Genomic DNA, 13,182 nt, shown 5'->3' on the forward strand with positions numbered 1-13,182 from the left:
CCATACAACTTTAGTGGAATATATATATTTATATATATTCCAAGTCTTTGGAAGTCATATGATTGCATTGTGTGAAGAACAGACCCAATTTTAAGCTCAACATTTGTCATTTTGACATCAAATGTCATTGGTTCCTGATTTTAAATTGAATGAGGTTTGACAGCTGCTTTCATAGTGCTTTTTAGTATCACCATCCACTTTAAGTGTAATACAGGACAGATAAAGATCATATAAATCAAATAGGTTTTGAATGTCAAGAGTAAATGATGGGTATTCAAATGCAGAATCTAAATCTTTGGTTACACTTATTTTGATGGTTTTGACGGTTTAGATGTTCTGACTAATAGTAACGTTGCACCTGTCAACTAACTCTCATTAGAGTATTAGTTTAGTATTAGTAGACTGTTAGAGTTAGTACACTCTAAAAAAATGCTGGATTGTTGACTGAAATTTGACAAACCCAGACACTGGGTTGTTTTAACCCAGTGGATGTGTTGTGTAACCCCACGAATAGGTTGTTTTAACCCAGTGAATGGGTTGTTTTAATCCAACAAATGGGTTGTTTAACCCAACGAATGGGTTGTTTTAATCCAACAAATGGGTTGTTTAACCCAGCGAATGGGTTGTTTTAACCCAGCGAATGGGTTGTTTTAACCCAGCGAATGGGTTGTTTAACCCAGCCAATGGGTTGTTTAACCCAGCCAATGGGTTATTTAACCTAGCCAATGGGTTGTTTTAACCCAAGGAATGGGTTATGTAACCCCACGAATGGGTTGTTTAACCCAACGAATGGGTTGTTTTAACCCAGCAAATGGGTTGTTTTAACCCAGTGAATGGGTTGTTTTAAACCAGCGAATGTGTTGTTTAACCCAGCCAATGGGTTATTTAACCTAGTGAATGGGTTGGTTTAACCCAAGGAATGGGTTGTGTAACCCCACGAATGGGTTGTTTTAACCCAGCTAAAGGGTTGTTTTAACCCAACGAATGAATCGTTTTACCCAGCGAAGGGATTGTTTTAACCCAGTGGTTGGGTTAAATGTTTGCTCAACCTGCTGGGTAGTTTTATTTAACTCAACTATTGTTTAAAAATGACCATATTCTTTGCTTAAAATGAACCCAAAATATGTTGGAAATTAACATGTATTAATACGTCTAATTTATAATAATCAAACAATAAACATTTACTAAATTTCTAATAAATAAATGTTCACCTTTTGATTATTGTTGCCTCTAGTAATTATGTGTCTGATTTTTAATTTCCACCTATTGTGTGTTCATTTTAAGCCAGTCATATAGTCATTTTAATTAATAGTTCAAACATTTAACCCAACCGCTGGATTAAAACAAGCCAATTGCTGGGTTTGTCCATTTTCAACCCAACTTGGATTGTTTTTAACCCAGCATTTTTTACTGTAGAGTAAGTTGACAAGTACTTGAAAAGTTTCTTATACTAAGTACACCCTAAAAACAAAAGTTGGATTGTTTCAACCCATGTGGTTCAAATATGGACAAATCCAACATTGGGTTTAAAATTTAATGTAAAAATTTAAACCAAGGGTTGGGTTTGTCCACATTTGAGCCAAACATGGGTTGAAACAATGTCTTGGGGGACCATCAAAATAAAGTGTTACCAATTCTTTTATTTGAATGTTCCCAGTATAAATGCAAGGGTGTGTGTCCTGTTTGAGCCTGGAATGAACCAGCTGTGTACATTTTGTCTCCGGATCTAAAAGGTTCCCCTAAAGGCTTTTTTTGCATCATGTAGCTTTGCATCTTCTGCATGACTGAACCATAATCAAACTCTAATCCAAAAATCGGCTTTTTTCCGTGTCATATTTCCTTTCTAGCTAAATTAAAAGCATTTCCTGACACAAAAGAACATGTATAATTTATGAATAGTTACTCCAAACGTTGTTGTGACCATTCTTTCACCTTGACGTCTGAATGAGGTTGAATCAGCTGCTGTTCTCGTACTAACGCTGGGGCTTTTGAGAGACTCTCTCCACATATTCAGAATTAGTCCTGCTTATGTGGTTATTTTTGATCAGCCATTATGATTTCTTGAGTGTTACCGTGTTATTTTCACAGAATTATGTTGCTGTGGAAACCAGATGAGTGATGTTATGCGCTGTGTCGATATTTCCCTCCGTCCATTCAGGGAGTCTAAGAGATTTTAGCAAAAACACAGGAGACTTTCTAGAGTTAGAGTTGTAAAAAACAAAAACAAAACTATTATATTTGCAAGATGATTATGAAAAGGTTAAACAAATGACTGGCCATGAGGAACAGATGATGAAGAACATGATGATGATAACTAACGAGCAGAATGTGAAGTGCATCATGCAGCACTGTCTCGTCTTGTGTGTCAGTGCTCAAATTGTTCTGTTGCCATGGCCGACTGAAAAGACCAATGAAAGGACAAGATGTCACCTTTCTCTATTCTAGTGAAATCTATCACTGAGATCGAGGTGAACATCAAGTGAACATCTCATGGAGACAGAGACCGAGAGACAGGACACCTTTCAGCTTGATTTTCTATTGCACTTCATCACAAAAACATCACTGTTTTGAGAAGAAAACATGTAAGAAAAGAAGAGGAGAGAGCAGAACAGAAGTGAGTGGAGAGAGAATTCACTGAAGCAAATGAAATGACAAAAACATTGTAATGCACTGTGAGCATTAACCCTTTATGATATGCATAATCTTCTGAAAATGAATATCTTTCCTCTCTATTCTAGCCTGTGTATTTTTTAGCATTTTAACATTCCTCCATGATTAATCACTTCTCTATTCCTCATTGAAAGTCATCTGCTAAATAAATAAATGTAAATGTTTTTCCTAATTTCTCTTTTTTGAGATTATTGATGAAATTGGCAAAATATGGAAACTCTGTATCACTGTAAAAAACAGTATTAATTTATTCTGTACATGTAGAGCTTTACGTTTGGAACACAAACTGAGTGATTCATTGCTGTATATCCATTAATATTTCCTATAGTTCATCCTTAATCTTCAATGGGACACTTATTTTCTTGCCATTTTCACATTTTGAAACATAAAACCAATCATAATTGTGTTCCTTCTGCATAAATACTCAAATAAATAAATAAATATCCACAGTTAAAATCAGGTTATAATCATAATAGAATACAACAATACTGTACAAATAGTACTGTACAGTTAACTAAAATTGAAACTAAACCATATAAAATAAAATAAACATTAACTGAAATAAAATCTAAAAAAACATAAGTATTTTTATTTAAATTAGTTGCCAATCAAGGCTGCATATCTCATTTTAATTTAGTTTAACTTGATGCAACTAAAACGAAACTAAAAATGAATAAAAAACTTTTGAGCAAAATTACTAAAACTTGAACTATTAAAACAGAAAATGAAAAATATTAAAATTAAAACTGATGCAAAATATTAATAAAAACTATAATAGTATTTCACAGTATATACATTATTTTGCTTTGAATATCAAATTTCCAAAATCTCTACTGTGTTGTATCCCACAATGCAATTGATCTCAACACCTCCTTATAAAAGTTCATAAAATTGGATTAAAAATGCAAAATAACTTTTTATTTGAGGGATGATAGCTGCAGGGCGTATAAACCCATATCAAACTCAGGAATTGAGGTTTTTGAGTTTACGTCAGATTGATTCAGATTTTTAGTTCTGACATGAGACGTTTGGTTCTCTACAAAAACAATAGGATCCTTTTAAATACATAATTCAATAAAGAACAGTGAGTCTCACTGAATTTATCATTAGAAGAACCGTCTTTCTAGATCTCTGATTCATAAGAGAAGCTGCTGATATACGGGAAGTGACTAAAAGGAACGGGACGTCCATGAAAATGGCATTTATTATTTGATCTGAAATACACCGTCTCAGAGAGATTTAACAAAAAAACCTCATCCTTGAAATCTCACACTTTACTTGAAAAGGAATAGCAACCCAAAAACGATGTCATTCTCACTTTCATGAGATGCTTACGTAACCATAACAGATAAATGTACAGATAAAAATGCTTTTATTTAGTTTGGGAATTAATTTAAAGTTAACTGGAATTGTAAAGATAACTATTTTCCAGAACACTGGCATTCACCCATTCACTTCTATTAGAAAAATGAGAAAATCTGATTTCATATAATGAACGCTGCATGGAAAGCTAAAATGCACATCAATTCTAAAAATGTGCATAAAAAACTGCTCAACTGAGACGGATACATTTATTTTTATTCTATGATTGTCTTATAGTGACTCTGAACATTAAACAGACACACACATCACTTATCATGTTTTGCATTATTACATTTTATAAATATTATTTATTGATATATATATATATATATATATATATATATATATATATATATATATATATATATATATATATATATATATATATATATATATATATATATATATAAATTGTATTAAATACAATGAAATACTCCAAGCATTTTGTCATTCCTTCTTCGTTTATCTTTCTTGGCATGTAGTTTCTATTGTCCAGCGAGGGTCATGCCATTGTTTAAATTCATTCATGTGTATTTGGCTTTGACAGGTGGCCATTTCAAGTGTAACTCCATAAACACACAATCTGATGCACTGAAAGACTTGAATGCCTGTTTTTTGCTCGGATGCATTAACCGCAGGGCAGCCGCAAATAAAGACCAAGTTCACATCCGAACAACACGGACAAAAAGCACGTATTGCCATGGAAACAAATGAAATGTGCTGTTTCTGGTTGAAATGACACACGACCCCTTTTAAGTGATTTCTATGTCACGGTGAACTAAGCCTGATGTAGGAGTCATCATAACCAGTTATGCTCAGAAACCTCTGACATAATGAGACGTGAATAAATAGCAAACCACAAAAGAGCTTCTGCTGCCATTCCTGGACAACTGACTCGTTTATCACAGCAAGTCCAACAGTCAATACTTCTGTCTGCCATCAGAGCTATCCTGTGTTTGGTGGAAATCTTCACAAAAGAGAGTATAAATCAAATAATGCAGGCAGGGAAACCAAATATGATGGTGTTGGTCTCTCCCTACTGGACAAAGGACATACTGCATACAGTAACACAGGGACTCTGCCAACTTCCACACTGTAAAAAGTGAATATGGAGATATGATGGATTACTATAACTGACTCTATTTACTTTGTCTTTCTGCTTTCCAAATTGTAACTCAGTGGAAGGCCATTGTCTCACTGTTTTCCTGCCAACAACATTTGTTTTGTGCTCTCTTTTGTGAAGATTTCCACCAAACACAAGAGAGAGGAGTAAGATAGAGAAGAGTAACTAATTTAATTACTTTTCCCTTGAAAAAGTAAAGTAAGGGATAACTCTTAAAGGGTTAGTTCACCCAAAAATGAAAATAATGTCATTTATTACTCACCTGTAAGACCTTTGTTAATCTTGGAAAACAAATTAAGATATTTTTGATGAAATCCGATGGCTCAGTGAGGCCTGCATAGCCAGCAATGACATTTCTTCTCTCAAGATCCACTACTAAAAACATATTTAAATCAGTTTATGTGAGTACAGTGGTTTAATATTAATATTATAAAGTGACGAGAATATTTTTGGTGCGGCAAAAAACAAACAAAAAAAAAAACCTATTAAATATAGTGATGGCCGATTTCAAAACACTGCTTCAGGAAGCTTCGGAGCGTTATGACTCTTTTGTGTCAAATCATTATTCGGATCGCGTGTCAAACCGCCAAACTGCTGAAATCACATGACTTTGGCGCTGAAATCATTGCTCCCTATGCAGGCCTCACGGAGCCATTGGATTTCAACAAAAATATCTCAAATTGCGTTCCGAAGATTAATTAAGGTCTTATGGGTGTGGAACGACATGAGGGTGAGTACACATAAAAAAGTGGAGTATACTTTGAACAAAAAATTTAATGTTTTTTTAATTATTTTTTTTTACTTAAAATGGTACGAAACTTGTCAACGGTTACACACACAATCATGGACATGATTCGAAAAGGTTAAATGGTCCTGAAAAAAAAAAAACAGTCCCACTTGTATTGTTTGCGGTCAGAAATGAGGCATTGGAAATGAATGGGAGACAAATTTTGTCTAGTGGAAGCGTTTGGTATTGCGCCCAAACAAAATCTGACTGAAAGCTAATTTTTTGAGATATCAAGCCCAAATCTATAACACTACTTGTTTAGATTTATGGCTTTGATTTTCTCACAGTTTTAGAGTAAAATGTGTTTTTGAAAATATATATTTCATATAAAAATATAAAATTGTATTTTTGTGTATTTTTCATAATAATAAATTTAAAATTTTACACATTTTTTAAAGTTCACTTTTTATTATTATTATTTCAGCAATAATCTGACAAGTGTCTTCTTTAAAAAGAGACCAAACTTCAGTCTGTGCTTCAAAGCATTCAAGTGATGGATTATGTGGAATATATCTATACTGCATAAATATAATTTAGTACCATGAAATCACCTAAAAATACAAAATATTAAATGAAAAATATTATCGAACTAAAATATAGTTTCTATAAATTAAATACTTTCAGTATACGGTCAGTTCAAGTATAATTTATGCAATTTTATATTATTTATTTCAAAGAATTAAAATAGCAGTTTCATGTCTATCCTTGTATTGTTCAAATTGTTGATATGGGAAGAGGAATGTAATTAGTTAATGCAATAATACTTTTTAGACAATTGCTTTTTACTTTTTAGAAGTAATTATACAGTAATCTAATTACACTGTTGAAGATGTACAAACCCGATTCCAAAAAAGTTGGGACACTGTACAAATTGTGAATAAAAACAGAATGCAATGATGTGGAAGTTTCAAATTTCAATATTTTATTCAGAATACAACATAGATGACATATCAAATGTTTAAACTGAGAAAATGTATCATTTTAAGGGAAAAATAAGTTGATTTTAAATTTCATGGCATCAACACATCTCAAAAAAGTTGGGACAAGGCCATGTTTACCACAGTGTGGCATCCCCTCTTCTTTTATAACAGTCTGCAAACGTCTGGAGACTGAGGAGACAAGTTGCTCAAGTTTAGGAACAGGAATGTTGTCCCATTCTTGTCTAATACAGGCTTCTAGTTGCTCAACTGTCTTAGGTCTTCTTTGTCGCATCTTCCTCTTTATGATGCGCCAAATGTTTTCTATGGGTGAAAGATCTGGACTGCAGGCTGGCCATTTCAGTACCCGGATCCTTCTTCTACACAGCCATGATGTTGTAATTGATGCAGTATGTGGTCTGGCATTGTCATGCTGGAAAATGCAAGGTCTTCCCTGAAAGAGACGACGTCTGGATGGGAGCATATGTTGTTCTAGAACTTGGATACCTTTCAGCATTGATGATGCCTTTCCAGATGTGTAAGCTGCCCATGCCACACGCACTCATGCTACCCCATACCATCAGAGCTGCAGGCTTCTGAACTGAGCGCTGATAACAACTTGGGTTGTCCTTGTCCTTTCCATTACAGTAGCATTCCTGTATGTGATGCAGTGCCGTCTAAGGGCCCGAAGATCATGGCATCCAGTATGGTTTTCCGGCCTTGACCCTTACGCACAGAGATTGTTCCAGATTCTCTGAATCTTTGGATGATATTATGCACTGTAGATGATGATAACTTCAAACTCTTTGCAATTTTTTCTCTGAGAAACTCTTTTTGATATTGCTCCACTATTTTTGGCCGCAGCATTGGGGGAATTGGTGATCCTCTGCCCATCTTGACTTCTGAGAGACACTGCCACTCTGAGAGGCTCTTTTTATACCCAATCATGTTGCCAATTGACCTAATAAGTTGCAAATTGGTCCTCCAGCTGTTCCTTATATGTACATTTAACTTTTCCAGACTGTTATTGCTACCTGTCCCAACTTTTTTGGAATGTATAGCTCTCATGAAATCCAAAATGAGCCAATATTTGGCATGACATTTCAAAATGTCTCACTTTCAACATTTGATATGGTATCTGTATTCTATTGTGAATAAAATATAAGTTTATGAGATTTGTAAATTATTGCATTCCTTTTTTATTCACAATTTGTACAGTGTCCCAACTTTTTTTGGAATCGGGTGTGTAATTAGTAGCTAGTAATCACTTTTTTAGAGTATAACTTATGCAACACTTATGCATGGACATGAATTCATTCTGTCTACTGTAAACCTACTTGATTTATCATCAGTATTGAATGTTAAAATAGCATTGTGGGTTTTGATGTTCAGTACTTCAGCATTTGTACTTCTTACTGAGCTGAATAGCAAAAAAGACAAAAAAATTGAAATGAAATGATGAAAATGCACATATGACCAGGGGTGCACATAACTTTTTTGGTCTGGTTCTCAAAGGAGTACCTGGAGATTTTGCTTGGTACTCACACTTTACACGACACATCCTAAAAGCTGTCCTAATCACTTTCCTCCTGACTGCTCTCCTCACTATGTTCTTTTCTCTCGTACATGGTAGATGATGATAATGACTTTTTTTTTTTTTTTTACTAACATTAATGACAGCAAAGGCTGCTGCCACTTTAAGAAGGAAAGCACGGACCAAATAACTGACACACATCCGGTTTCTTTCTCAACACTTCACTTATGACATAACCGAGAGAATACTTGCCGAGACAGGTATTTTGACATAATTTTGTGTGTATGTTTCCTTTCAAGCGCAAGTAAACGCGAAAGCGGAATTAATTCGGTGTTCGAGCGCTGTCTGACTCTCATCATGCATGCATTTCGGGGGGCTGTGCGCACAGTTCGCGAGTCCCCAATTTTTCCTCTTCTTCCGCTTTTAAAGTCGTTTGAATGTGTTAATTGGCGAGACAAAACACGTCCAAATTACAATCTTTCACTCTATGATGGTTAAATATAGCAGTTAATTCGCGAATCACATGCGTGCCGAACCGTTGGACCTTATCCGTATGGATCACGGATTAACTGCGATCCGTTGCACACCTAATAATTAAAGAACACACATATTATGATGATTGCTATCTTACCAGAGATGGAGAAAAATCCTACTCCAATAAGTAAACGTATCCATGTGAACCGGTACTCAAAAGCGCTTCCCTCCATGTTTTCTGGTACGCATAGTTTATTTTTACCGCGCATGCGTACCTGCGTACCTCTTATGTGCACCCCTGCATATGACAACTCTTTTTATAGCATGCATTTACTTGTTGCATATATAGTGGATTTGTAGGTACAGTTACTAGTTGTTGTACCATGCCAAGACCACCAGAGGACGCAGTTTTATACTTTCACACTGATAGAGCAGCATTAGGTTTGTCATATGTATAGCATTAACTTTTCTAAACTGACTGGACATTTTCTAAGAATGTTCAAATATGACTAGGTCTATATATGTATGCATGAAGAGAGGGGTATAAAATTGCCACAAATATATAATTTAACAAGTGAATTGAACAAGTTTAATGACATTAATGTACACATCATCACACTAGGAACGTATGAAGGCAGTACAGGACATGTGACAAGTGGAAAGTTTACATTTACAGCACGACACACGTAAATCCAAAAGAGCATAAAATAAGACATCGTGTGAATAGTTGTATATAAAATAGATACAGTCGTTGATTAATAAGAGCTTGTCATCAGATAAGGCCTTAAACATGAAGCGTATACATGCATGACATCTTTGTTGTGTTTGGTTGCACTCATTTTGAGCTTGTCTCGAGCATGCAAAAATACAGCTGCTTAGATCTTCTCTCATGAGATCAAATGATGTAGCAGAATTGCTGTCGTGAGTCCATTTGCTACAAAATATTGTAAACATATTATACATCAGCACCTGTAGTGTCCACTTCAACAGTCCGACAAAAATGAATGGTCACTGGAAGGGTGAGATTAGTTTGTGACCTTTATGCATCAGTGAATGGGTAGTTGACTTGACATGTGACAGCCGCTAATGTTTCAACACACAATTAGCTGACTGACATCATCACATCCACATGGATATGAAATCATTATCATTTTAATACACTTCATCATTAAGCTCTGTGGGGGTTGATGCACTCGAAGGTGTATATGATATGCAATGTGATCTTGCTTTTATACAACACTTCATATTGAGCAACTGACATTTCAGACACTATATAGCCAGTAATTTGTTTGTTGATGCTCTGCCAAAGAAAATAGTTCCAGAAGAAGTCATCTGGATCCGGTGAGAACTGTCAGCAAGCTAATGATACAGTGCGAGTGAAATGAATTCAGTGCTCTATAAATACTAGTCTCGACTGCTAGTGTAAATCCAATTAGTGTACCAGAACTGTTGTATAGGCCTCAAAATATTTATAGTTAAATATATATACAAAACATTATTGGTCAATGCAGCGTTCCAGTAGTGCTAAAATACAAGATAAAGAAATAGCTATGACACAAAACTATGGAAGCTTGTTTCTGCCACTGAATAAAAAATGAAAAAGGTAGTTTTCATCTCGCAATTCTGACATTTTTCCCCTCAGAATTGTTAGATATAAACTTGCAATTGCAAGACAAAAAAGTCAATATTGCGAGAAAAAGTCAGAATTGCAAGAAAAAATGTAGAGTTGCAAGAACATATAAGAACATTGCGAGATTTAAACTCGCAATTGTGAGACAAAAGTAAAAATTGTGAGGAAAAACAATCAGAATTGCGAGAAAAAATTCTGAATTGTGAGATATAAAATCGCAATTGCGAGAAAAAAATGTCAGAATTGCGAGAAAATTTTCAGAATTGTGAGATATAAACTCGCAATTGTGAGACAAAAGTCAAAATTGTGAGGAAAAACAATCAGAATTGCGAAAAAATCAGTATTGTGAGATATAAACTTGCAATTGCGAGAAAAAACTGTCAGAATTGCGAGAAAAAGTCAGAATTGTGAGATATAAACTCGGAATTGAATGAAAAAAAGTCATAATTGCAAGAAAAAAATCTGAATTGCAAGAACATCAGAATTGAGAGATTTAAACCCGAAATTGTGAGACAAAAGTCAAAATTGTGAGGAAAAACAATCAGAATTGCGAGAAAAAAATCAGAATTGTGAGATATAAACTTGCAATTGCGAGAAAAAAAAAAGTCAGAATTGCGAGAAAAAGTCAGAATTGATAAGAACTGCAAGATTTAAACTCGGAATTGAATGAAAAAAGTCATAATTGCAAGATAAAATTTCAGAATTGCAAGAACATATAAGAACTGCAAGATTTAAACTCGCAATTGGGAGAAAAAAACTCAATTGTGAGGGAAAAAATTCAGAATTGCAAGAAAAAAAAGTCAGAATTGTGAGAAACTCGCAATTGCGAAAAAAAGTCAGAATTATGAGATATAAACTTGCAATTGCAAGAAAAAAAATCAATTGTGAGATAAAAAGTTTCAATTACCTTTTTATTTTATTTTTTTTATTTCATGGCAGAAATAAGCTTTCATACAAAACACCATCAGAAACTTTAGTTTTGTTGCATAGCAACATGCAGTCAAGTCTGGGACTGTATTTTATCGGAATGAAGGCAATTATTATAGCCTAATAATGATTTAATAAAATATCAAAGCACCAAAATTAGTTCCAAAAGAAACCAAAACACGATCGTGTTGCCAAGCAACGCACTAATACAAAGAGAGACCTTTCCAGAGATGTTTTAGGAAAACTTTAGGAACGCTGCTCGGCCAATCAAAAATATAGTATATGAAATAAAAAAGGATTGATCAATCGCTAAAAATATGACGCGAACAATCGCTATAGTTCTGTCGTGTCAGGGATTTTATCTTTTGGCGGAATATATGTCCATTATTATAATAAACACAACGAAAATAGTTCCAAAAGAAACCAAAATATGATCGAGCGTCTCGTGCTTTCCAAGCAACACACACAGATATACTCGGAGCGAGCTTTCCAAAGGTGGCGACGATTCGCTGTATCACTGCGCACATATGAAGTTTTGTGAATTAGCTTAATTAAATAAGGTTTTACTTAAAAGGCTACTTTTTTGTATTATTATTTCTTTTATAAAAGCCACTTAAGGTCGTGCTTTATTGTGAATAATATATTCTCAACGTAGCACAACCGAACCAGAGCATGTTTTTTGTCAAGCACCCAAACACTGACAGATAAAGTCGAATGTCATTAATAAGCTTGAACTTGATTAGGCAGCAGCTGACAGCCGTTATTGACGTGGTTCATCACTCTCTGTTTTAACTGCGCCACTTGCTCTCTCAGAACGCTCGCCGTGGACGCGAGCTCCGTGTTTTGGCTCTTCAGAGTTTTCACTTTGTCCTCCAACCGGGATATCCGCTCCAGTTTCCTCTTGCGGCATTTGGAGGCGGCGATCCGGTTACGCAGCTTCTTCCTCTCGGCCTTGATGCGCTCCTGCGTGTCCATGTCAATGGGGGAGAGCGGCGGACTGTCGCCGAAGCTCTGCATGTCCGGCACGGTCTGCGGCTCGTCCTTAAGCAGCTGCTGCTGCTGCTGCTGCGCGGCCATCGGGTGCGCGGGCGGCGGCGGTGGGAACGGAATGGTGTCCGTGGAATAGTTCACCGTGGTACTTCCGTACGTGCTCAAGTTCGTATACACGGGCAGGTCCGTGGGCAAGGCGAGGCTACTGCTGCTGGCGAGTCTGTTGAGCGTCGGCGGAACGCACGGGCCACCGTTCAGCTGGTTCTGCTTGTGAAGGTCCTCCAGGGCTTTGACGAAGCCCTCCGCGAACTCCTGCTCGTCGCTCACCGACTTCGGGTAGACGAACTGGGAGGTCGGTGTGGTGGTCACCATCCCGTTGGACTGGATGATCAGCCTCTCCAGCTCTGGAGACGCCAACTTGAGGAGCCCCAAATCGGGTGAATTAAGAATTCCCTCAGCATCCCTTAAATCTGGCTTGAGGTTGGAGCTGTTCTGGTCGTCCAGGTTTAAACTCATGTCTTTCTTCATCATTCTTCTTGATATTCCTCGGATATCCTCGTCTGGGTAAAGGCTTGTTCCCATCCTACACCCAGTGAAAGGGTGAGCTGGGCTCCAGACGACCCATTGCGTATTGCGCAAAAGTATTCTTATTTCGTTTATTTCTATTTCCTTGTCTTTCTTTTGGTGTTGTTTTACGATATTGTTGTCTCTCCGTAGCGCGAGAGGTGTTCTCTATGGGCGTCAGTACGCATTTGCAAGTTTTCTATC

The 13,182-nt window shown here is 36.1% G+C and overlaps 1 protein-coding gene across 1 annotated transcript; it reads right to left on the reverse strand.

Moving 5' to 3' along the window:
- Positions 1 to 11,394: 11,394 nt before the first annotated feature.
- On the reverse strand, positions 11,395 to 13,179 carry jund (JunD proto-oncogene, AP-1 transcription factor subunit). The gene has a single exon (XM_067362031.1). It carries the CDS (start codon positions 12,994 to 12,996, stop codon positions 12,145 to 12,147), a length of 852 nt encoding a protein of 283 aa, XP_067218132.1. The 5' UTR covers positions 12,997 to 13,179; the 3' UTR covers positions 11,395 to 12,144.
- Positions 13,180 to 13,182: the final 3 nt, after the last annotated feature.

This window comes from Chanodichthys erythropterus, chromosome 16 (genome assembly GCF_024489055.1).
Source record: "Chanodichthys erythropterus isolate Z2021 chromosome 16, ASM2448905v1, whole genome shotgun sequence".
Taxonomy (NCBI): domain Eukaryota; kingdom Metazoa; phylum Chordata; class Actinopteri; order Cypriniformes; family Xenocyprididae; genus Chanodichthys; species Chanodichthys erythropterus.

Excerpts from the sequence above, each read along its gene's own strand:
- jund (XM_067362031.1), bottom strand. The coding sequence starts at position 12,996 with ATGGGAACAAGCCTTTACCCAGACGAGGATATCCGAGGAATATCAAGA.